A 27482-nucleotide genomic window follows, 5' to 3' on the forward strand; every position below is an offset into this window, starting at 1 on the left:
AACAGTTTAGACTCAAGGGTACAGAAGGATCTTGATAGACTTGCACACTGGGCCTTATCCAACAAAATGCAATTTAGGGTTAAAAAAAATAAGGTCCTACACTTAGACAAGAAAAACCAAATGCACAGATATAAAATAGGTGGTACCTCGCTCCACAGCAGTTATTGTGAAAGGAATCTAGGTGTCCTAGTGGATCGCCCCTTAAATATGAGCCAGTAGTGTGCTGCAGTTGCCAAAAAAGGCCAATGCAGTCTCGGACTGTTAGTGCTCCATCACTGGAGGTTTTCAAGAAGATATTGGACAAACGTTTGTCTGCAATGGAATAGGGTATTCTGCTTGAGCAGGAGGTTGGACTAGAAGGTCCATTCCAACCCTATTATTCTATGTTTTCAACTCTTCAGGTGTTTGTTTATGTTATTTGCATCTTTCTGCCAAGTAGATCAAAGTCTCCTATTGTCATCAGGCTAGTCTCACTGTATCAGACCAAGGATACATCTTGTTGGCCACCCCATTTCTATTTGTGCGCAACCATTTACATGAAGAACACTTATTCCTGCACTGGGAATCAAGAGAATCAAGAATCAAGAGAAAGTCATGAGTGCTGCTGAATTCATTCCATTTGCATAAGCTTTGGAAGCAACAACCATGAAGTGCATAGTCAAGTAAGAGACCTGAGCATTTTCATTTACATCATACTATATTAGAATTGTGAGAGAAAAGTGTACAGTTGAATTTTTCCTTCTGTCTGTTGCCCTAAAAATGCAAGATTTAGGCATTTTCTAGCAGAGATATAATGAAATCTGGCATAGGTACTACCTCACTGCATCTGTGTGTTGCCAGAGACACTAATCATTAATGACTAATGCCATGCAATGTTAAACAGTGTTTGTGACCAAACTTTTATAGCTACTTCTTTGAAAATTTGTAACAAAATGTTCTGAAGGACAAACTTTGAATTAGGATCAACCAACAAACTGAACAAAAAAGGGATAGGGTTCAAAGAAAAATGTTTAATAAATGTTTAAATAACATGATAAAGCTGGTTTATAAATGTTTACATCCATCAAACATATATTATAATTTCTTAATTTTAGTTTGTTTATACTTATTTTTAAAGGAACTGCATTTATTAAAAACACATAAACAACTTTCCTTTTAAGGTGCCTTTGATATTTCTGAAGAACATTTTCTTAATAACATTATTCAGAGTGAGAACTCCTTGATAAAATGAGAAGCAATACGAAGTAAAGCAACAACATAATACACATACACACACTCTTTTAAATACATGCTTGAACTATGTCATGCTCAAACACTATATTAACAATAATATTTAATTATATATTGTAATTGTAATATATTGTTAATAATATATTGTATTCTTTAAAAACAGAACATTGCATATTCTTGGAGAAAATATTAAAATGTGTTCATACAAAGTTTGAGGTGTTGAAGTATAGAGATACATAAATTAATATACAAATAAAATAAAAATACATGTTGAATAAATAATTCTTTTGAACTTCATATTGTGTAGTCCATAATCTTCTCCTCTTTATTATCTTAATAGTACTTCTACTGCTTAACTTTTAGAAATATAATAGGATACAATATTAGAATCCCCATCTCACCAGTAATGCTGACCACAGTACTATAATATCTTGACACAACTATTCTGTCCACTCACAAAAAGGCTAGCAACTACCAAAACTATACAGGATGCAGAATGCCCTATTTTTATAAAAAAGAAACATACTTCCAGCCCTTCACATATATTAAAGATGCCAAGATTGAGAAACACTGATGTATATTTAATGTTGATTTCTTATCAGAAAGTCCCCTTTCTTGCTAAAATTCTTCTGTTATAAATTTAACCCTCCTCCTAATAAATATTATTAATCAGAACTGCTAGATTATTGTTCCTTGAATTAGGTGTTTTGAGTCTGAACTGTATAGCAGGAAATCTGACAGTATATTTGAATGGAGTCAAGCCAATTGGGATCACTGGAACTTCACAAAAAGCATCCTTAAAAACAGACTCTTGTCTAACCACATGCTTAAACTACATGCTTAAAGGTTAACAGACCCTGACCCTAGAAATGCAAACATTCAGCTTGCAAAAATACAATACATGTTTGTGCAAAAAAATTTTGCATTATTTTTGTGAGCTAATAAATTGTTCACATTCAGGATTGCCCATCATTTCAGGAGACTCAGTAATCCTCTTCCCATTCTTTGGATACACACACCAGCAATTTGCAGGATTTCCATCAAGTGAAGTTTCACACTAAGAGAATTTTTAAAAGCATATTAAAATGAGTAAATATGGGTTTTTTTCAGTAGGAAATAGTTCAAATATCAGAGAACAATTTTTATCTGGTTCCTATTCAAGTAAATTTTACTTTTTTTTTTTACATTATATATAGTTCAATCTTTTTCATCCCTAATGTACTTAATCCAATTATTCCCAATGTGACATTGAAAATCAGTTGACTTTGTCTAGTCCAGTGATGGCTAACCTTTTTGCCATCGCATGCCAGGAAACGGGGGGCAGGGGAGGTTCGCATGTACGTGTGCCCACACCCTAGTTCTATGCGCCTGCCCTGCGCCTGCACATGCAACCCCCCTCCCCCCAGCTCCTGGCACACAATGGCCTGATAGGCCCCCCTTTTTTTTCTCACCTGGCTCCAGATCCTCTCTATGCATCTGGGAAGGGCGAAAACAGCCTTTCCCACTCCCTCGGAGGCCCTCTGGAGGCCTGAAATGGCCCATTTCACAACTCCAGGTGAGAAAGAAAAACGGGCCTTCCCCACCCACCCCCAAGGCCATCCGGAGGCAGGAAACAGCCTGTTTCCCTACTTCTGGTGGGCCTAGAAGGCCCCAAAATCAGCTGGCTGGCGCGCGCATGCATTCCAGAGCTGAGCTGGCGTGTCCATGAATATGGCTACTCATGCAACCTGTGGCACACATGCCATAGGTTCACCATCACGGGTCTAGTCTCTAAAAAAAGCAATTTTTTGCTCGGCTGTTACTTCTTGGCTGAATTGGTACAAGGAAACTTTCCCAAAAGATTGAAAATAAGAAAGGTATTTCATGTAAATGAAGAGCGCATGTTGACTTTACACTAGATATTCCACTAGGTCATATACATAGTAATTCAGAAATACATGCTGGATTTTGTGTGTGTGTGCATACACACACGTGTGTGCGTGGGGGGATAAATGAAATTATCAAGCAAATCTATTTAAAGATATTTTAGCTGAATAATCATGATTTTTAATTGTTCACTCTAATATGTATAAAATTGTGCCAGATCTGCATATTAACTTAGCATTATCATACTATAAATAAATTGCTTTAAAAGTGCATGGGATCATCTACAATTCTGTGAACTTTGTTCCCCCTTCTCCATGGAAACCAATTCAGCTTCTTATGGGAACTTCTCTACTTCCTTCAGATCTTTTCTCTTAAAATATACAACTGAAATTGTTCCCTCAGAATAGAAAATTTGTTCTACTTCCTCCATCTTTATTTTTTTTTCTTACCAAAGTATAAGTAGACATAGCTATCCATAGCCCACTTGCACCTGTTATCATTATTACATCATCTATGAGATTTGTTTCAGATTGAAGATTTCTGCTTTTGAACATGGTTTTGGTGCATTATGAGACCTGCGGACATTTTGTTTCAAAAAAATGTGATGTCCTTAGAATGATATTTAACTCTGAATAGTCTGCTTTTGTTCTATCAAAAAGAAAAAGATTGGGCTGCCTTCATTAAGACACTTATAATCACAAGATTTTCATTTTTGAATTAACATTGGGACGGAGAGACTTGACTTCTATCATTTTCAAAATAAGGGTTTCTGAGCAGGTTTCATTTAATGAAAAAGGTAATAAACCTCATCATCCTTCAGTAGCTTGGAAATATCATTCCCATCCCCTACCCATCCACCTACCCCCAAAAATTACCTGTTTACTATGATAAAATCCATTCTTATTACAGTTGGGTAAATAGAATCTATATAACTGTTCTCCAGTAGTTTGTTGAGCTTTTGCCAACTTATCCAGTGCTTTGTACAGTTCTTTTTGACATGGTCCCTGAAAGAATAGTAAGATAATAAACAGTGAAACATTAGAATAAAGGCTGACAAGTCTGTGTCCTATTGCCTTACAAATAAGATAGCTATTTCTCTAATGTTTTTCTAGAAAACTACAGTGACAGAGCTTTTCCAGAAAACATCGACTGATATTCTTATTTTTTTCCCTTACTTTTATATTTGTTTATTTGTTTTCCACTTAATGCATTGTTCCTCAAACATTTCCTTCCCTCTCAGAAAGTTATTTCTATCCTATGTAGGTTAAATCCTTTAAGTCAATTTAAATGCCCCTGTTGTGACCGGGTAATCGGTTTGTTGTCATTATACAAAGAAATTCTCCTTTACATAATTTTGGGTAACTTGCCCAGGCCTGGAAAGAGCTGATAATGCAGTTGCTAAAATGTTATTTATTATAATCAATTTATTCCTTGCAATGTCTTAAGTGATTGGATTATAAATGCTTAGTTGCTAGTTGTAAACCAGTAGATTTGACAACACAGAAATAGAATAAATGACTATATGTTGCAGGTATATTCCTAAAATAAGAATACTTGAAAGCATTTGCTCTTTTTTATAAGTAAATATACATGAGATTGATTGTCCAAAATAGCCAGAGCAGAGACACTAGTCATATCTATAAATATTAGCTCTAAATAGAAAGAAGGATTTTCCTGATTATAACAGCTATCAACCACTTGCCTCATGAAGAGCTATGTGCTTTTTCATAATCATCTTCCTGAAATGCTACAGTAGATAATGCATCAAGCAGAGAGTTGAAATAGATGACCTCTGAGATTATTTCCAGCTGTCTTGATTCTATGATTTATGCATATAGTTTTAATAAAAACAAAAGAATTTGCTGGTGAATTGTATGATCATATGGACTGTATATATAATAAAGCCATATGACTGTAATATGTTATTAGACTTGGAAATGACATTAGGACTTCTGCATCATGAAAAGTTAATATGTCAAGTCATGTATAGTGCAATTATGTTCTGGTATTCTAATTAACTCATCACTTTTAGACCTTTAGTGCCATCAAGTGGTTCTTCTGAGCATACTCATATCTGCAAACATTCCTTATATAAAATCTATTTTGCATCCAGTGAGAGCCTTTGCTGATGAAGCAGTTGTTGCTTTGTTCTAGAACAGATCCTTTGTCACTAATGAAAAAGATGGTTCTACCAGAATCTTCAGACTTAACCCTGTGAGGGAAATTCCATGCTTTTCAAAACAAATTGCACCCTATTTTCAGAGAAACTTCTAATAAGAAAGTGCAATATCTGCTTTAAATGTCTCTTTTTCTTTTTTTTCTTTTATTTCATTTCCCTTCCAACACCAGGAAGCAGATTGGTAACCAATGCAGCTCATGAAGCAGTCAGTGGTATTACAGGAGCCATTCTTGGGATCCCCACAACTACCCACACTTCCGTACCAACTGTAGCTTCCAAATGTTCAGGTAGCCGCATGTAAAATGCATTACAATAGTCCAGCTGTGAGATGACAGAGGACTGAATGACTGAGTACAGGGAATCCTGATCCAAGAAAGACCGCTAGTGCACTACACAAGGTTGTGCAAAGATTCTTCTAGCTGCAACTGCCACCTGCTCCTCAATTAATGCCTCTTCCACAGAATGTGCAGATCTGAGGTTGAAATTGTTGTGTGATGACAGAGAGGTCTTACCTGTTCCCTCCACTTCTTAACTTCAGCAAGATTCTTTGCTCTCAAATTTTCATAAATGTTATTAGCATCCCATGAGGCAGATTTATCTTGATCAGCTGAAAACACCATCTCATAGTTGACCAAGTGATCTGCTGTTATTTCATCACCTTCAGTGGGCAGATCTTCTGGTTCTACAGATTCTAAGAGAAGAAATCAAAACAATAGTATATTGTATGATACTTCAGCTAGAACAAAGCTTTATTGGAAATGAATTAAGGTTGTCAAATAGAAAATTTGTAATGGGCCATCAAAACCTATCATCTCTGTATGTTCATTAATACTATATATCTAGGGAAATAAATAATAAAATAATAAATAATTTTATTTCTATACCACCCTTCTCCCGAAGGAGTTACAATTACATTCAATAATAATAATAATAATAATAATAATAATAATAATAACCACTATTATTAGAAGATTGCACAGACTAACTACAAACAACAGCAAGACAAAGTAGTAACAATGGTGCATTGGAAGATTTGCAAGAAATACCATTTGTCTGAAAGCAAGAACTGGTGGGACCATAAAATAGAGACAGTAATAAAAAATGAAGATGCTCAAGTGCTCTGGAATTCATACAGACAGGTATCTGCCGCATAATATGCCAGACTTAACAATTGTCAATAAGAAAGACAAAAAATGCCTGGATGATGGATGTGGCAGCACCTTGAGCAGGAGAAGGGAAGGGAAGGGAAAGAATTAGAGAAAATAACAAAATACAAAGACCTGCAAATATAAATAGAATAACTGTGGCAAAAGAAAGCAAAAAGAGTACAACAGTAATAAGTGCCTTGACTACAAAGTCAAAATAATTGGAACACTACTCGAACACCATGGGCATTGACAAATTCACTATTGATGAATTGCGAATAGCAGCTTTACTTTAAACAGTTTACATCTTCTTAGAGGATACCTCTAACACCACAAAACATCAACATCTGCAGACAATATGGATAACAACAGGACCTGCCAAGGTCTGTAAAAGACTAACCCTTAAGAACAAATGCACAGAAAGCCAGAATTGGGAAGACAGCAACAGACAGCAATAATACCTCTGCAAAGCTGAAAAAACAGTGACCACTTGAATAGCAGCTGCAAGAAAATTGTATAAACTGCCTACAAACAATGCATAACAAAGTAGCAATAAGGGTGCATTGGACAATCTGCAAGAAATACTCTATCTACAAGCAAAAACTGAATGGACCCATAAAATAAAGAAAATAATAGAAAATGAAGCAGCTAAAGTGCTTTGGGATTTTCGAATTTAAATAGAATAGAATAATAACAGAATAGCACTTGTAAGGGACCTTTGAGGTGTTCTAATGCAACCCCCTACTTGAGCAGGAGACCTTATCCAGAGATGGGATGCTACCGGTTTGCACCGGTTTTCTTGAACCGGATGTTAATTTTCTGAACAGTTCAGAGAACCGATTGTTGGAAGAAATCTAATCCTGCAAGGAATGCAGGAAGGAAAGATTCTAGTGTGCCTGTATTTCTAGCCTAATCCTTATCTTAATTGCCGCCCCTGCTGCTTTAAGTGTTTTCAGAAACTGCCCAGATTTTCTGTAGCTGAGCTTCTCTGGAGTCATTGACACACACACACACACATACACACACAGTTTTTTTTTTTTGTGGTACTTTTATTCCTGGGGCTTCAACAACTATTTACAGAAGGGTTGGGATAGCCATAGAAGAAACGGCTGCGAGGCAGGATGCAAGCTTGGCATTCTGTCTGATTTTTTTACTGCCTTTCTGAGGTCATGTGATTTTTCCTTAAATCTGGATGATTACCTTAGAACAGTGGTCCCCAACCCCCGGTCCGCGGACCGGTGCCGGGCCGTGGAGTATCTGGCACCGGGCCGCACAGCGGCCGGGGGACATGAACGCTGCAGCGCAAAGGCTCCTGGGCCGTGCGCAAAAGCTCCTGGGCCGTGCCCCCACCCCTGCGCGCGCTCAGCGGGCCGCGGCGATAAAAAGGTTGGGGACCACTGCCTTAGAATATCTTGTGAGGTGAGTGAGACCAACTGGTATCTTTAAGTGGTGCAAATGGAACTAATGATTGCTTCTCCTCGATGCTTTGTCAGTTCACTGAGCACAGGAGTTTCTTGTCTATGGGGATTCTTCAGTCATCCAGGTCATGGTTGTCCCAAAGGTGCTTTTTTCAAGAGGCAACTGGACTTTCTTGGTTTCTAGAAAGTCCAGTTGCCTCTTGAAAAAGCACCTTTGGGGCAGGAGTCTCTTACATTACTTCAGAGTGGGCAAGGCAATGATTGCTCACTGATAATAAATGGATCCTCCTTCCAGTTTGTTATAGTTTTCTCTCATGATAATATGGCATAATAACATGGCACCAATTGTAGAAAGTTAGCATCCACCCCTCTCTAGAAGAATGAAATATTTTGAGAAATATTAAAAAGGAAGAATATATTTCCCTGAATGAGAAATGGAGAAACATGTTTTCTTAGAGGAAGAAAGCAATAATCCTTAATAGTCCGCAGCAGATGTCAGCACTTAAGAGATAAAGAGATAGATAGCTATATTAATAGGCAAAAATTCCCTGCAGCAAAGTCTGAACAAAGGCAGAATGGAATTAGCCCTCACTCAAGATGTTAATTTGTCTCTTTAGCTTTGCATTTTGTATCCCAAATATGCCCACCCACTTTCTGGAGAACTTAAAGGATCTCTCTGCTAAAGGATTTCACTTTATGAGCAAGAATAGTTTCCATCTATTATTCTTGTCTTGCCTACAGATGCTTTGGTAGAAGTGATTGCAAATTAAATGGACACTTGTTTGCAGTTGGCAGTACTACTTAGAAACTGATAAAATATCCATTCTTAGTTCATATAGAGACTATCCTCTTGTTTATTTACTTACAGGACTTACATGGCCACCTATCTCACACAGACTCTAGCTGACTCACAAGAAAACATAAAACATAGTTTAAAATAAAGGTACCCTTTCTGTCAGGCATCAAACCAAACTTCCTTACAACTCAACCCCCATCCTAGCTGTGAAAGACTAAACAGGTAAGAGTCCTTCTATTTCTGGTGGGAGGCTGATCCAAAGGACTAATGGGGGCCATGGAGAGGACAATCTCAAAAGTACCATCAGATGCCATTCAATCAAAATAGAGCTGGAAGGGACCTTGGAGGTCTTCTAGTCCAATCCCCTGCTCAAGCAGGAGACCCTATACCAGAGATCCTCAAACTTGGCAGCTTTAAGATTTGTGGACTTGTGGACTTCAACTCCCAGAATTCTCCAGCCAGTTATGCTATACTGGAGAATTCTGGGAGTTGAAGTCCACAAGTCTTAAAGCTGCCAAGTTTGAAGACCTCTGCCCTATACCATTTCAGATAGGTGGCTATATAGTCTTTTCTTAAAAACCTCCAGTGATGATGCACCTACAACTTCTAAAGGCAAACTGTTCCACTGGTTAATTGTCCTCACTGTTAGGAAGTTTAATTCCACGTTGCTTCTCTCCCTGATTAGTTTCTATCCATTATTTCTTCTCCTGTTCTTGTTATGGAAAATAAATTGACTTCCTCTTCTTTGTGGCAGCCTCGCAAATACTGGAGTATTGCTATCATGTCATGTCTAATCCTTCTTTTCTCTAGACATATCCAATTCCTGCAACCATTCTTCATATGTTTTTGTCTCCAGGCCCTTAATCATCTTAGTTTCTCTTCTTTGCATTTTTTTCCAAAGTCTCAGCATCTTTTTTGTAATTTGGTAACCAAAACTGGATGCAGTATTCCAGTTGTGTATTCCAGGTATGGTCTTAACCAAGGATTTAAAAGTGGTACTAATACTTCACATTATTTTAATTCTATGCCTCTGTTTATACAACCAAGGATTGTACAGCTTTTCTGGCTGCCACAGCACATTACTAATTCATGTTTAAGTGATCGTTCACTAGGACTCCAAGGTCCCTCTCACACTGTTTTTGAGCCAGGTTTAACCTAATCTGTACATGTACCTTTGGTTTTTCCTGCCAAAATGTAAAAACTTGTTTTTCTTCCCATTAAATTCCATGTTGTTGGATAGGACCCATTGTTCAAGTCTGTCAAGATCTTTTTGGATCCTGAGCTTCTCTTCTATTCCTGCCAGGTTAGTGTCATCTGCAAATTTGATGAGTTCTCCTTCTATTCCCTCATCTAAGTCATTTATGAAGCTATTGAAGAGTACTGGGCCTAAGACAGAACCTTGTGGTACCCTACTGCTTACTTTCCTCCATGTAGATGTAGTACCACTAAAGTAACTGTACATGAGTACAGTTTGTCAGCCAGTTACAAATCCATCTGGTGATAGTGCTGTCTATTCCACATTTTTCTATTTTACCGAGAAGTAGGTTGTGGTCTACTTTGTCAAATGCCTTGTTGAAGTCTAAGTATACTATCTACACAGCATTTTGTTGGTCTACTAATTTAGGCACTTTGTCAAAGAATGAAACAAGATTGGTTTGGCATGATCTGTTTTTAACAAACCTTTGCTTTTTGTTTTTTAACAAAACTTTACTAGTTTATTTGTCTCTAGATGTTTCCAGATCTGTTTTTTTATTATTTTCCCCAATATCTTCCCAGGTATTGATGTTAGGCTGATTGGTCTGTAGTTTCCTGGATCTAGGTTTTTTCTTTTTTCTTTTTTGAAGATGAGAACCACATCAACTCTTTTCCATCTTCTGGTAGTTCTCCGGTACTCCAGGATTTTTATAGATATGGTATAATCGTTCTGAGATAACATCTGTCAGTTCCTTCAGATTACATCTGAGATGTAATCCATCAGGTCCCAGTGATGTATATTCATCAAGGTCTGAAAGGGTTCTCTTAACATTTTCTTGCTTATTTTAATTTTAATTTCTTAGGTTTTTGGTAGATTGGACTATACTTTCTTTTTGCATGGAGACACATGCAAATAATGAGTTAAGCAGCTCTGCTTTCTCTCTACTGCCTGCTACTTCCTTGCCATCTTCTCTCTTTAGTGAACTGATTGTTTCCTTGACTTTTTTCTTGTTATTTATCTTGATATTTAAACAAAGAGGCACCCACCGCATATACTCCAACTTATCAACTGTCAATAAGAAAGAGTCTGGATAGTGGATATGGCAGTACCTAAAGACAGCAGAAGAGAAGAGAAATTGGGAAAAAATCATAAAATACAAAGTCCTTCAAACAGAAATAGAATAACCTTGGCAAAAGAAAGCAAAGATAGCACCAATAGTCATAGGGCCTTGGGTACAATCCCAAAACAACTCGAACACCACTTGAACATCACTATTGAGAAAATCACCATCAGTCAATGATAAAAGGCAGCTTCACTTAGAGCAGTTTATATCCAGTAATGATACCTTTAATACAATCAAATATCAACATCACTCTTTTCCAGGTCCTGGGGAGGACTTGATAGGGGTATAAAATTCCCAAACCTGTATAACAACTGAAACTGCAATAACAATAATTGACAATTGTCACTAAGAAAGACAAAAAAAGTCTGGCTAATAGATGTGTCAGTGCCTGGAAACAGCAGAATGAGAGAGAAAAAGCTAGAAAAGATAACAGAATATGAAGACCTGAAATAGAAATATAATGACTGTGCAAAAGAAAGCAAAGGTAGTACCAATACTAATAGATGCAATCCCAAAACATCTAGTGGACCACTTGAATATCATTGACAAAATCACCCCCTGTGAGTTGCAAAAGACTATTTTATTTGGAACAGATTACATCCTGTGATAATATCTTTAACACTATCAAATACAAACAAATTCAAACACAATAAAACATCTGGTGCTTGGGAAAGATATAGTAGGTGGATAAAAATGTCAAATTCATTCTAAACAGGTGGTTGATTGCCAACCAGCCATTGTATATTTAAACCTGTAGGCTGCCCAAGTCTTAAAGACTCCAGGCAACTCACTACAGTTAAGCAGACATTACAATAGAATCAATAAAACAAAAATTCCCAACAAAATGCCTGCAGAAATCAGGATGGATGCAAACACCTCTCCTAGTGCCTAGGAGATTTATTTATTTTATTATTTATTATTGACTTTAATTTTACTGTAATTTTAAGAGATTATTTTCATTAAAAAAAAATAAACAATGAGAATTCAGTGTGCAGCATAACATTTCAGCATTTTCAAAAATGCCTTTGGCTCCCAAATATCTTCCTATAGATATTCATAGATAAACACAGGAGTGACTCTAGCCCTTTGGCTAGTTTGGAAGTGTTCTTATCTACTCATCAAAAACAAATCAAATCAATCAATCAGCTGAGATGAAAACATCCTAAGAAATAAAAAGAGGTGGGTATGGAATAACTTAAGCAGTTTGCTTTTGAGTGTTTGGCTATTGTGTGACAGGCTATGCCCACTAAATCAGCCATTTTGTCATTGCCAAGCCCATCCTCATGGAAGATTTTTTTATGTTCACAGAACAACCCACAACATGTAATGCCTTTTTTTTGAGAGAGAGAGAAAACTATCATGATATACTCTAAAAATCCAGATGTGCCATGTGTAGAAATATTGGAGATTCGTAGTCTAAATTAATTTTCTTTTATCTTTCACGTTTTCTTTAAAAATGTAGTCTTATACTGTTAAATCAGTGCATTGGCAATGCCAAGCATTGACATTCTAGAAGATGAAGACTATAAATTCCTGAAATAGCCAGCCAGCCATTGAAATTTTTGGTAATTTTCCAAGAACATCTAGAGGTCAACAGAATGCAGTGGTCTGGCCCACCTAGTCTTACATATCAGAGAATTTTCTGCATACCTTTTCAACAACTAGACATCAAGCATTGTATACATTTTACTGTGAAACATTTCCCCTATGACTATTCAAAATCAGAATAGCATAGATTAAAATTAATAATACATTCAGCCTAATGGTTTAAGTCAAAATGAGAGAGTTCCTGAATTTGGATGCTCAGTGCCCTTTAGCCAGTTTCTCTCCTCCTGTTCTAATCTATCTCACAGCACTGCTGTGAGAGCAAAATGAGAAGCTTGTTGCAGGAAGAAGCACATTAAAGAATTAAAATTTCACAATTAAATATAATGAAAAGTCTGCACAAGGGATGTAGTTATAAACTTTGTTTTTCTTGTCACAATATATGGGTTATGTTGCTGCTGAAATTGGTTTATTTGGTGTTCATGCAAGCTGCTTTTCAAAATACTATCAACTGATTTTTTAAATAGAAGGTTCAGCATTTTCTTTAAAAATGCAAATGACACAACAGAAATGGTTTTTAAGAATGAGAGTTGAAGGAAAGTTTCTAGTAACTGCAGGGGAAAAATGCTCCTTTCCTTATTTCAGTTTGCTGAAAATTCAGTTTAGGCATGATCTCTTTAACAATGTCAATAGTTAAATGCATTAATGAGGGCTGAAAATACAACATGCATGTAACAGGTAATACAGAGGCCAAGGGACTAAATGTACAGTACTTACTCCTATCTGAAAGCAGACTTGATCAAATCAAAATCAAATCTTTATTGTCAATGCACACCATACATACTTGATGACAGTTATGGGTTTCTACTATTTAATCTGTAAATCAAAATCGATGAAACTTTAATAAATAAATTTTCAATCACTGTACATGAGACCATAAGTAATTAAGAGGGGATCAATGGGTTGGAGTATTTTACAGAAATATTATTCCATTTCTATTTAGTTTAGCAGTACTAACATGTCCCTATGTAAGGGAGATGGGTAGTTTCTAAATTTGATAGGTAACAAACAAACAAATGATCTTGTCTTAAAACAAAACACGCATGCACAAATGCTTTCTATCAAAACTTTAAGAAGTTGTTGCCTCGTCCCATCATTGGGAGACAGATAACAAAGCAACCCCCCCTACTTTTAAAAAAAAGCTTTCCCATAGCTATGACTGTCAACCTTATCCTATTATCTTTCTTGGTCCTCCATGTGCTTTTGATTTTAGGAGTAATCTTATTTTGAAAATGCCATTGTCTGATTCCTATAGTCTTTGAGCCAGTTCTTCGGTATCAGATATTGAATGGCAAGTTCTGGACTGTGTTTTCTTTGATAGTGTTTTTGTCTCTATTTCCCAATCTTTGTTTTTGAACCCATCCCATAAACTAAATTAGGTAGATCATCTCTCAATTTCAGCCATGCTGAAACAAGTTAACATTTCAATCTTGGCACAAGATCACTCTAATCACTGTCATTTTCTCTGCCAGTCATCAGCCTCAACCAGCATTCTGAGTATGAGCAAAAAGACATACAGAAAGATATATTTCTTACCTGCAGTTTCTGTCCTGTCAGCAATGGGGAGGCAAGTACCTTGCCCCTGAGTGAGAACATAAAGAGGTCGAGCTTGATCTACCTGTACCTGGCAACTAAGCCCCTGGCTACACCTTGCTGTGTATATTCCACAAGGCTCCCCCAGTTGAAGGGCACAGCTATGACAGCAACTACATCCTGGTTGGCGGGATGTTTCTGGGCAGCTGGCGGACACTGGTGGGCAAAGCCTGAGCTTTTCTTCAGTACAAGGGGCACAATGCATTAAATGGAGAGCAGCACCCAAACTGAAGCCAGGCGCAAGAAATAAGAGCAGCAGCTGACAGCTGAAGCCTGGGTAAGTCATGACACGTTAGAAGGATTGTGAAGCAGAGTCTGCTGCTATTAGAGATAGAGGGACACACTATTCAGCTTTCCCATGCAGCTAGTCCTGAATTATCCACAGTGGGCCATTTATACATTTTCTTGAGAGTCTGTTAATCTTTAAACCTAAGTTAACTATTATTTGAAGAGGAGGGACATAAAAATAGAATTTGATTGGTAGTTTGTATCCCATCCCCCTTATTTAATTATTTTCCCCTTTTATTAAATGTTGCAATAATTCATCACTATTCAATTCATTCTTAACCTTTTCAGGACAGTATAAACATGTCTATAGAAAAGGGATGGCCATTCCATTCTTATTTTTGCCCTTTTGCCTAGGGAAGAAGGGGATAAAACTTTTTTATTAGAAAAGAAAAAATGGAGGGGTGGGAAGGATAAGTATTTCCCACTCTCTCATCCCAAAACATCAAGAGGTGATTTCATATTTGCATGAGAAGGGATGTAACAGTCTCTTGTTTAATTTTTGTCATGTGGCTGGAGGTTATTAGAACAGTGATGTATCAACAGAGGCCCCTGGAGGGTCATCAAAACTCTTTAGATCCAGTAACCTCTGAACATAGCACATAGGAGCTAATGTCAATTTGTGTACTAGCAAGAATTGTTTGCTATAATTTCTTGGGGAGGTACTTGTCCTCAAATAGAACTTAATGTGAGCATCTGATCCACTGGGGATGGGAAGGGGTTGGATGCGTATCTAATCATCAAATAAAAGAAAATACCAATTATTCAACCCTTCATGGCAATCAACATCCTCACATTTCAGAATGAATATACAAAACCTGCATCCTAACACACCTATCCTTAGTAAATGTCAAGGACACTTAATTACAATTAAGAGAGTAAAAAGCTACAAAAGAGAAAAGACAAAGTGCCTGCAAGGGCCCGAAGAAGTACCGAAGCAATAAAACATGATTTTTAAAAAAGGAGGAGGGCAAGTGATGGAAAATGCTACAGCTGTGGAAACAGCATTAATTATTACAGACATGAGAAAATAGCATTCTTTTAAAATCTGGCAGTATAAAATATTGAAAGTATTAAGTTAATAGTTGCAGCTTTAATTCAGTATTGGGGATGGTGTACAGACTGCTACCAGCCTATCACATAATAGATTAGACCAACATTTCTCAACTTGGGCAACTTTAAGATATGTGGACTTTAATTCTCTGAATTTCTTAGTCAGAATCTGGGAGATGAAGTTCACATAAAGAAAGAATACAGAGAAGAGCAACAAAGATGATAATGAGTTTGAATGCTAAACTGTAGAATGAGTATGTGCAGTCTAACAAAGATAAGAAATAGGGATAACATGATAGCAGTCTTTCAATACTTGAGGGGCTGTCATGGAGAATAGATTGACCTATTCTCCAAAGCATCTGAGGGCAGGGCAAAAAGTAATGGGTCAAAGATCATTAAAGAGAGATTCAACCTAGAATTAAGGAGAAATTCCCTGACAATTAATAATTAATCACTGAAAAGGTTTGCCTTCAAAAGTTGTGGATGGACATATTTTAAAAGAGATTAGATAGCCATTTATTTGGAATGGCATAAGGCTGTGATAGTGAACCTATGGCACACATGCCACAGGTGGCATGCAGAGCCCTCTCTGTGGGCATGCCAGCTGTCGCTCCAGCCCTGGTCCACCGCGTATGTGCATGTGCCTCCTGCCGGCCAGCTGGTCTTCATGCACTGGTTTCTGCCGTGCATGCATGGGGGATAGGGCACATGCGGGGGATGTGCGCACGCATGCGTGGAGGGGTGGGGGGCATGCATGGGGCTGCATGTTGGTGCAGGCTTTGCAGACCCAAAACAGAGTGCAGAGGCCTCCTGCACCAACCTTGAAGCCAAAATGGGGCACAGGAGGGTGGGGCGCATGCGGGGGCACATGGGCAGGGTGCTTACATTGCATTTTGGGGGTTTGGGCACGCACACGTGCATTTGCACACATGCACGCTTTGGGCACTCAGCACCAAAAAGGTTAACCATCACTGGTATAAAGTCTCCTGCTTCAGCAGGGGGTTGGACTAGAATAGGGGTGTCAAACTCAATTTCATTGAGGGCCACATCAGAGTTGTGTTTGACCTCAGGGGGGCCAGAGGGATGTGGCCAGGGTGGGCATGGCCAGGGTGGGCATGGCCAGATCGATGTTGGGGCCACCTGTGGTGCCCAAGTGCTAAGGCAGAACTTCCCTCAGACTGTCCCTCACTTTCATTCTAATCTTCCTTCCTTCCTTCCTTCCTTCCTTCCTTCCTTCCTTCCTTCCTTCCTTCCTTCCTTCCTTCCTTCACTCCAGAAGATAGGCTTAAGATACAGAAGGATCTTGACAGACTTGAACATTGGGTGCTATCTAACAAAATGAAATTCAATGGTGAAAAAAGGTTCTACATTTAGGAAAGAAAAACAAAATGCACAAGTACAGTATATGTGGTACATTGTTCAATAGTAGTAACTGTGAGAGGGATCTTGGAGTCCTAGTGACAACCATTTAAATATGAGCCAGCAGTGTGCAGCAGCTGCCAAAAAAGCCAACACAGTTCTAGGCTGCATAAACAGAGGGATAGAATCAAGATCACGTGAAGTGTTAATATCACTTTATAATGCCTTGGTAAGGTACACTTGGAATACTGCATTCAGTTTTGGTCGCCACAATGTAAAAAAGATGTGGAAACTCTAGAAAGAGTGCAGAGAAGAGCAACAAAGATGATTAGGGGACTGGAGGTTAAAACATATGAAGAATGGTTGCAGGAACTGGTTATGTCTAGTTTAATGAAAAGAAGGACTAGGGGAGACATGATAGCAGTATTGCAAAATCTCAGGGACTGCCACAAAGAAGAGGGAGTTTAAGCTATTCTCCAAAGCACCTGAGGGTAGGACAAGAAGCAATGGGTGGAAACTAATCAAGGAGAGAAGCAACTTAGACCTAAGGAGAAATTTCCTGACAGTCAGAACAATTAATCAGTGGAATAACTTGCCTCTAGAAGTTGTGAATGCTCCAACACTGGAAGTTTTTAAGAAGATGTTGAATTACCATTTGTCTGAAGTGGTGTAGGCAGTAGTGGGCTTCAATTTTGGCTGCTACTGCTGCACTCCTGGGCGCACATGCTCTTGCACGCATGATGCTTCTGCGCATGTGCAAAGACGTCGGGACGGGTGGGCAGAGCTACCTGAACCGGGGCAAACCAGTAGCAACCCACCACTGCATGTAGGGTTTCCTGCCTAAGTAGGGTTTTGGACTAGTAGACCTCCAGGGTCCCTTCCAACTCTTATTGTATTGTATTGTATTGTATTGTATTGTATTGTATTGTATTGTATTGTATTGTATTGTATTGTATTGTATTGTATTGTATTGTATTGTATTGTATTATATTATATTATATTATATTATATTATATTATATTATATTATATTATATTATATTATATTATATTATTCCTTCCTTCTTCTTTTTCCTTCCCTCTTTCCTGTTTTTCCTTCATTGCTCTCTTCCCATCTTCTCATCTTTTTCCTTGTATTTCCTCTTTCCCTTTCTCCTTTCCTGTTACTTCTTGCATGTTCAAATGCAAAAGGAGAAACATTTCTCCTTTTGTTTTGTTTTTAGTTTGTTTTGATAGTCCTCTGCCAGTGAAAACGGAGCACCCCATGGGCCAAATCCAGCTCGCAAGCCTTGAGTTTGACACCCTGGGACTAGAAGATCTCCAAGGTCTTTTCCAATCCTGTTATTTTACATTTTATATTCTAATATTTCTAGAAATATTTTAATATTGAATTATTTGATTGGGTTTATATGATGGGCTAGCTGTTAACATAATAATATAATCTGCAAGGCATATTATTAAATTTGCATAAATCTACTTAAAACTAACTCCTGCTGTCTTTACTAGGGTAGATTTCAAAGTATTTTAATATTGCAGCCTTAATTTTGTTTTATCCTATATTGAGTTTTCTTACCTATCCAGCCAGAAAGCTTTTTTTTTTAATCAACTCTTTGCCATAAATGTTTCCTTTATTAATACCCTGTTTCCCCCAAAATAAGACATTCCCTGATAATAATCCCAATCGGGCTTTTGAGTGCATGGAAATAAGGCCAAGCGCTTATTTCAGGGTTCAAAAAAATATAAGACAGGATCTTATTTTCGGGGTAACACGGTAACAACATTTAAGAATGGAATGATATCTACAGCATGATAGTTTTGAAAATATTGGGAACTCAGGAGAGTAGACCAACCAAAATGGGGTATAGATTAGTATGGTCTCCATATGTAAGTGTGTTCTAAGAATATCTATGTTTTTGGGACATATCATACTGGCAGAAAACAGGATATGTTAATTTTATATTTAAATAGAAATTAAATAAATATTACTTATATTTTGGCAGTGGTTAGCTCTCCAAGCTTGTTTCAGTTTAGTTTCTGAACATTTCATTATCAGACTAGGTAACAATATCGGTAGGATTTTCTTGTCTTATTCTCCTTAGCTTATAAATATCATGTGTGCAGTTTGATCAGTTGTTCCTGTGATTGGTTGTTCATTTGGAGCTATATTTATATTAATTATATTTTCAGAATTTGAAATTCAGATTATATACTTCACATGAAGTTATTTTTACATTAGCACAGGGGTGTCAAACTCAAGGCTGGATCCAACTCATGGGGTACTTAGATCTGGTCTGTGGGGTTGATCTGGAAACAGTGAAGACAGGCCCACGGCCTTCACAAGCTCCATTTTTCCTGACAGATGGTTGCAGGAAATGGATCTTGGGAGTCTGTTTTTGCTGGCAGAGTGCTCGGGCACAACCACAGGCACCCCTGTGATGAGTGATTTTGAGCTGGCCACACCCACCATGGCCATACCCACCATGGCCCCCCGACAGAACTCTGATGTGGCCCTCAATGAAATCGAGTTTGACACCCCTGCTTTAGCATATTTAAACCCTTAATCATGTTTTAGATGTATTATTAAGAGTAGATTTTCCTTTATGCCTATGGAGATTTTCTCTGGCTCAAAATGCTTTATCCGGGCTCAATTTGAATGCATGTTCCATTTTATTGACATTTAAAACTGGGCAGTTCTTTATCCCAAAAGATGTATTGACCCTTGCTGGCCAGCTTGAATAGGATTCAAGAAAACTTGATTTAAAGCTCTATGTAGTAATCTGACATGACCTCTCAAAGATATTTTCAACCATATCCTCTAAAAGCAGACATCATTATAAACCTCAAACTGAGTGGGGAACAAAATGTTAGCAGAAACAAGGCCTTGTAAACATTTGTTGTAGTGACTATGAATCATGTGTTCTTTCATATGACTCAGAAAATATATGAGAGCAGTCCAGAAGGAACACCCAGTTATGGTCAGAACATGTTACACTATGACCTAGTGGCCCAGATGTTCATTATTTTTATTTGTTTAAAGTAATGTCAAGGCTGAAGGGTGGGAAGAAGGAAGATATAATACTACTACCTCAAACAAACACCCATAAACATTTCTCTCGCTCTTTTGCTACGTGATATTTTGCATCCTGTGTACTTTGCTTCGAATGAAAGCAAACAGGTAGTTTGTTTTTCATCACAGACCTTTACAGTGAGGCTGAAAATTCCAATAAGAATAGTTGGGGTCTTTATGTGGAAAAGTGCCAATATTGCCAAAGACATTCTGTTTTTCAGTTGTTTACTATGTAGTTGTGTAAAGAGATTTGTAAAGGCCATCTCCTATGGAATGTTTTACCTCATAACATTGGACTAGGTCCAACCTTGCCTGATTTGCTAGCAAATATTTTCTTGTAATTCTGGACTTAAAAATGCCTCAGTCAATTTTCCTTAGATACCAGTTCCTGCATAGTATTGGAAAGGTCGTCTTCCTTACTTTTTACAGTTGCTGAAAGCACAGACATTACACAGAAGGCTTGGACCAGTGAGAGCTGCCAGCATATAGATCACTGAGATCTTAAACACTCAGAAACCCATAAAAAGTTGGCTTTCCTCCAACATATTGTGTAGTAAAGTTGGAGCATGGGATAGTGTAGATAGACTGAATTTTAACAAATAATGGGTTGGACATGGTTTTTCTTCAGTTTTGGTTTTATTGTTGTTTCTGAATTTATCATTATTGCTACCTGCCCAGAGGTTTCTGCCACAAGGATGGGTGAATCAATCAATCAACCAAATAAAGCAATATGATTATTTTCTAAGAGCAAAGATTACCTGTCCTGACTTGTTCATAAGGAGAGGGAATGATCAGCTATTGATAGTAGCTGTTTGTAGACATGAGTTTCATCTCTGAAAACATCACTCCACATTCCTATCTTGGCCTTTTTCTTTAAACATTAATGAAATGAATTTGCTGAATGTGGAAACTATGTGTAATCTAGATTCTTTGTATTGATATTTATCTAGTCTGTCAGGCAAATACTCCTATAATGTTTAGAATGGTCTAATTTTGAAATATTATTAAACTCGGCTGCAGCTCAGCCTGCTTAGTCCTACTTTTCATTTGTGTTTTTGATAAAATTTACTTTCTCCCTTCAGTACACATTGTCTTTCTAATCCATTCTCAACTCCTAAATGGTCTATAGCACAAAGTAGATAATAGATTAGGCAAACCTATACCGGATCTGGTTTTTACTAACAGAGAAGAGGAACACATAATTAAGTCAGAATATCAATAAATAGCCTGAACTTGCAAAGATGAAGTCAGGAAAACTAAGGCTCAGAATGAAGTAAGATTTGCAACAGATGTCAAAAAACAATTTTTTAAAAAAAGCTTTCAATGAGAGAAGATGACAAGGAAGTAGCAGTAGAGAGAAAGCAGAGCTACTTAATTTGTTAAATTTAACAAATTAAGGTTTGTTGAAAACAGATCATGCCAAATCGATCTTGTTTCAATCTTTGACAAAGTGACTAAATTAGTAGACCAACAAAATGCTGTGGACATAGTATACTTAGACTTCAGTAAGGCATTTGACAAAGTAGACCACAACCTACTACTTGGTAAGCTGGAAAAATGTGAGGTAGACATCACCATAACCAGATGGATTTGTAACTGGCTGACAAACCATACTCAATGAGTAGTCCTTAATGGTTCCACATCCACATGGAGGGAAGTAAGCAAAGGGGTACCACAAGGGTCTGTGTTAGGCCCAGTACTCTTCAATATCTTCATAAATGACTTAGATGAGGGAATAGAAGGAGAACTCATCAAATTTGCAGATGACACTAAACTGGCAGGAATAGCCAATACCCCAGAAGATAAACTCAGGATCCAAAAAGATCTTGACAGACTTGAACAATGGGTCCTATCCACAATGGGTCCAATCCACAATGGGGTGGGTTTTACCTACCTTTACTACGATTCACAATGGGGATCAACCTATTTTCTAAAGCTCCACAAACCAAGACAAAAAACAAGGGATGGAAACTACATGTAGTCCTTGATTTATGACCACAATTGAGTCCAACATTTCTGTTGTTAAGTATGACATTTGTTAAATGAGTTTTGCCCCATTTTATTATCTTTCTTGCCACAGTTATTAAGTGAATCTGGCTTCCTCACTGACTTTGCTTTTCCAAAGGTTGCAAAAATGTGATCACATGGTCTTGGGACACAGCAAGGGTCATAATTGTAAACCAGTTGCCAAGCATCTGTATTTTGATCACATGATCATGTGGATGCCACAAAGGTTGTAACTGTGAAAAATGGTCATAACTCATATTTTTCAGTAGTGTTGTAACTTTGAACAGTCACTGAAAGTTGTTGATTTTTTTATATAAATTCTCCATATGTTGCTCATTATATGAACAGGATTGTAACCCTGTGGCCTCAAGAAAATTCATCTTTAGGATTAAAATATCCATATGGTAATGTTACATAAAATTCATGACAATTCTGTAGAATATAGAAAAACACTAGGTTTTTAAATTATTGTTATTTTTCTTTGTATGACAGAACTGATTTTCAAGACGCTTGAATTACAAACCTAGCCTAGGTGCTGAAGGTTAGTATTTATTAAAAGCATTGTCTGTGCCTCCAGGGTTTTTCACCCAGTTTTATGGGTGCTGCTACTAATTAGGAAAATAAATTTTCATCAAGTAAGTCTATGCTGTTTCTTTTTTGGTTTCCAGTTTGGTTCCATTTCCTCCAGATCAATCAACAAAGCAAAAAGTGCTTCATTGACTTTTGTGATTACAACTGATTCCATAATTTGGCAACACTTGCAAAATGAACAGCAATGGATCACAGAAGCTGACCATATAGAGGATATTACTTATGTAAATTTGGTCCTAATAACAACTAGAGATCACATTATCCATATGGCCATGAAAAAACTGACCAGAAGTTCACAGTACCTCTCAAGATCCTAGTTAGCTTCCTTCTTTCTTTCTTTCTTTCTTTCTCTTTCTTTCTTTCTTTCTTTCTTTCTTTCTTTCTTTCTTTCTTTCTTTCTTTCTCTTTCTTTCTTTCTTTCTTTCTTTCTTTCTTTCTGTCCTTCCTTCCTTCCTTCCTTCCTTCCTTCCTTCCTTCCTTCCTTCCTTCCTTCCTTCCTTCTTTAATTTTAGCTAATAGATAGTGAGAAATAAAAAACAAATCCTTTGGTGATCATCCCAATATCAGGAAAGATGAGGAGCAAAGAACATTATTTAAATATATTTTTCAGAAGAGTATCAATTTGTGTTTGATCCTTTAAAGTTTTGAAGTTCTACAAACTTTCTTAGCTATTTTCATAACATCTGCTGACCATGTGTTTCTGTAGCCTTTGGAATTTTTTCTTTAGATATTTACCCACTTGAGAGAAATATTTTCCCCTTGTAGAATCTGTGGATGAGTGGTTTTTTGAGATGGTGAGATATAGATAACTGCAAAAAGTTAAATGATTCCCTCATTCTTCTGCTTTGCCAATGTTCTTACTCACTATCCCTTCACAGTACCATTTATTTTTTTGGTTTCCCTTTTCTGTACTAGATTTTCTTAAGAGATATAGAATGACTAGTCCTAGGTCATTGTGTTCATTCTAGTACTCTATAAAATGTCATCATGACCCTGTGGAAGAGACTGTATTCCATCGTGATATGTTTATTGCTACCACATATCAGTGGAGTAAACACTGAACTTCCCACATGGTATATAGTCAAGCCCTGCAGCAGGACTAAGCCTTTTTGGACCTTTTAAATTGCAATCTGCAATTTAAACAATCAGATAAAATGTTGGAATGTTTTATTCAAAATTAATTTATTCCCTCTTATCAAACAAAATTATCTTGCATGCTGTGGCAGAAAACCAAGTCCAGGTTGTTATTTCTTCTTGATCCTCACTACCATGTAGATGTGAGGCATTAGTTTAAAAAAGGATAAAAATAAACTGATGAAACCGTGAGGAAGAGTATATCAGGGACCTAGTCTTGGGCCTAATTTTTATAGAATTTAAGTGCTTATTTCCAAATCTGACACAGTCTGAAAAGGATGGCTGTTATCTAAGTGTGGAATTGCCTGGGTACCTCAGCCCTTCTCTCTGCGTGTAAATACCATCCATTCTATTAAGCTTTATAAAATAAAGCACTAGCAGTATTTTAGGAAAGATTTGCTTAACTTGAAAATAATATGTTGAATGAACATAACTCTTATTGCCATTGTTTTTGTAATTGGATAGCTAAGAAACTTTACTGGGGACTAACATGATATAAAGTTATTCTTGAATAATCAGAGTGATTTCAGTATTTAGCTGGAGCAATGCTAAGTTAAGTAAATAATAATAATAAAAAAAATCCCTTGAAGTTGAATTTTAAATTAAATTAAATTATTTTTTTTTAAAAAGCACCTTCAAATAATAATTGGAGAAAGGGAGGAAAGGGGGCATAAAGCCCATTCCTTTCTATGTGCATGCATTGATGGATGTACAAAATGTGTGGGCTTAGAACATGGTACCGTGACCCATTGTGGGAATGCTTCCAAAGCAGTCTGATATATCATTGAACATCTCTTGCCAAGAACACATTTTTCCTATGTCCAATCAAAATCTACCTCTATGTAATTTTAATGTACTATTTCTTGTTCTCACACATGTTCTCATAAAGGTTAACACATGATATCACATTATCAGCAAGTTCATCCATGTCCACTTAAGCAATTTCTAAAACACTCTAATCTGTGCAATCGAAAGAAGCCTGAAATTCTCATTTTATCTTCTCATTTTACCCAAGACTTCACTGTTTTGACCACAGGTTTTGTGTTTTTTTACTTTATATAGGCAGAGATTGTTATGGATCACACAATGATCAAAGAGATCCACAGCTGCTCTTGGGAGAGAATGATAAGCACTTTTTAATGTGGAGTAGCAGTGATCTAATATATTTCTGCCTCTTCTGAGACAGCTGACATGCTGAGTATATCTGGGCAGACTGAGATTAAAACTGTTAAAATTCCCTAAAACAATGAGTAGGGAGTGTAGGAAGTCCTCCCTCCTAGAGAATGAAATATTTTGGAGAATATTAAAAGAGGCAGAATATTATATTTCCCCAAAAAAGAAATGGAGAAACATGTTCTTAAAGGCAGAAACCAGCCCCAGTCTTCCTGCCATAGGAAAACAGCTTCAAGCAGAAGAGGCTAGTCTTTTGGAATGAAGATTTTTATCCATTCAGAAAGACTGGGCCAATCTATTCATAAACAAAATGTCTTCTGTCACACAGAAGGCTGGAGCTGATGGGATTTTAAAAAGTAGAAAAACAAAGTCTCCTAAAATCTACATCCCACATCCAAATTCTAAGGACAGGACATGACCTTTAGGACATAATAGGATTTACCCACCACCATTAAAATGGCAAAAGACACAAGGCTCACTACATTGTGCAACTCCCTAGAGCATCTCAATCACAAAAACCTAGAACCCTATAAAAATCCATCAACTCACCCAGCCATTTTGTCAGCTACCCCAGAAACATGCTGCTGTCACTGAAGTTTCTGGAAAACCAAATAAACAGAGTCCTTCTTTCCTTGTAGCCAGTCTCCATTTTATTTCCAGTACCTTTCTCCCGAATTGGAACTGAAGCGGATTTTTCTTTCAACAGGAGTCTGGATATTTCTGTTCTGTGAACAGAAATTCGTCAGCTAAAGTTTGCAATGCACTGCTTATGCAAGCATGGGGTGGTATATAAACCTCAACCAAGATGAATGAGGAAAACTCTTATGGAGCCTAAAAGAGTTTGCAACTGATGAATAAGTCCACATTGCAAAATTTCTTCAGTGCTGCAACATCCATGCACCAGTGATTATTAATATAGAAGTAGATTCCCTCTCATTTCTTTTTGCTAGATGTCTCTATAACTCTATCTGCCCTTGAATATGAAACCCTGGAATCTCCAATATATTGTCCTGTCCAGCCTCATTTAAACAAGCCTCTGTAAAGCAAAGACCTGCTGAGTTAGAAAAAAATTAGGGTTCTTTCAATTTAAAAGAAGTAGCTCAACCATTTTATTTACTAGTGAATGCAGGTTTGTTAGGTGAAATGAAGGGAGCTGAGTCCTTACCTCACTTTTTCTCATCTGACATTTTCTCCAGCTGTTGAAGAGAGCTGCTGCTCTTTCAATCAGAATCCACATAGTATCTTCCCCATTTATAAAGACAGGAGAAACAGAGGAGGAATATTCCTAGAACGTTGTCTGATGTTCAAAAAAATCATCTTTGGTCTGGGAATCACAGAAAATTAAACAAAATATAAAAATCACTAGAGAGCATTTCACTAAGGCTGCCATCAACAATGCCATCTTGAGGAATTATGAACATATGCGATATGGGGAAAGGGGTTTAGAGAGATTCCAACTACAATTCATAGAAAGAGAAGAAAATACTTCTTTTTGATAGAACTTTTAAAGCAGAATAATATTGTCTTTTGCTGGGACAAACTGGAAGGAATTATCTTCACTTTTCACATCAATGTTTCAGATTAAATTCAATGAATAAAGCTCATGATTTTATGTAGAAATATGGAAGAGAACTATATCAATCTTCAAAAGATCCAAAATATAAAAACCAACCCTTGAAAAAATGCAGACTTAGGAAGGACAATGGAAAAAAAAGTTGGACACAAACCAAGAACAGCCTGTGGAGATGGGAACCAGGACTAGAGCATTGGAAAGTTCTTTGTCATAAACAGGATGGACTATAGGATTTTAACTTGAAAAGTAAATTGAGCTAATTCCCCACCAAAAAAAAAAAACCAACAGATTTTTTTTCACTATTTGAAAAAATTCAATCAGCATATAATTCATTTACATGAAATTCACATTAAAGAGACGCAAAGTACTTAGAGAACAAAAAAAAAATCACAAAAAGAAGTTTAAAGTTTTATATACAAATCCTCAAGTACCATGACAGTTATTACTGATGAACAAAATATATGTGTAATTATGCAAATTGAACTACAAGAAATAAAATCCATTGTGGTTGGTTTATTTACTCCACATGGAAAGAAAGCTAAATTTTTTGAACGTTTACTTCAACAGCAATTCTCCTTTTCTTATCAACACTTGGAGACTGGAATGGGGTGATAACCTTGCAATTGGATAGATTTATTGATAAAGTGATGAAAGCAATGCAAGGGAAACTACCAGTGGTGGGTTGCCCCCGGTTTGCACCGGTTCTATAGAACCAGTAGTAAAACCGGCAGGAGGCTCCACCCACTGACTCTGTTGTCATGAAAATGCTTCTGCGCATGGGCACCTGGCCCCATTGCAAACCAGTAGTAAAGGTAAGTAGAACCCACCCCTGGAAACTATCCTAAACATTTTTTTGAGTTGACAGATATTCTAGGTTCACTTATGAAGGTACAAAAATGAATTAGCAAAGGACTATGTATTTTCTTCAGAGAGACATAATTTTTGTCTAGAATCAATATAATGTATGCAAAAAGTATGAAACCCCATGGACAGTACCAAAAGGCAAAAAGATATGATGCTGGAAGATAAGCCCCTCAGGTAAGAAGGTGTCCAGTATGCTGCTGGGGAAGAGCAGAGGGCTAGTACTAGTA

At 37.1% G+C, this 27482-nt stretch overlaps 1 protein-coding gene across 1 annotated transcript; it reads right to left on the reverse strand.

Annotated features, from left to right (window-relative positions):
- Positions 1-990: 990 nt before the first annotated feature.
- On the reverse strand, positions 991-14555 carry IGFBP1 (insulin like growth factor binding protein 1). Its single transcript, XM_034416450.3, has 4 exons — positions 14094-14555; positions 5788-5966; positions 3972-4100; positions 991-2287 (listed from the first exon to the last, which is right to left on the reverse strand). Exons 1-4 carry the CDS (start codon positions 14434-14436, stop codon positions 2156-2158), a joined length of 783 nt encoding a protein of 260 aa, XP_034272341.1. The 5' UTR covers positions 14437-14555; the 3' UTR covers positions 991-2155.
- Between the last annotated feature and the right edge of the window lie 12927 nt (positions 14556-27482).

Source organism: Pantherophis guttatus, chromosome 4 (genome assembly GCF_059756535.1).
Source record: "Pantherophis guttatus breed Tessera chromosome 4, ASM5975653v1, whole genome shotgun sequence".
Classification (NCBI taxonomy): domain Eukaryota; kingdom Metazoa; phylum Chordata; class Lepidosauria; order Squamata; family Colubridae; genus Pantherophis; species Pantherophis guttatus.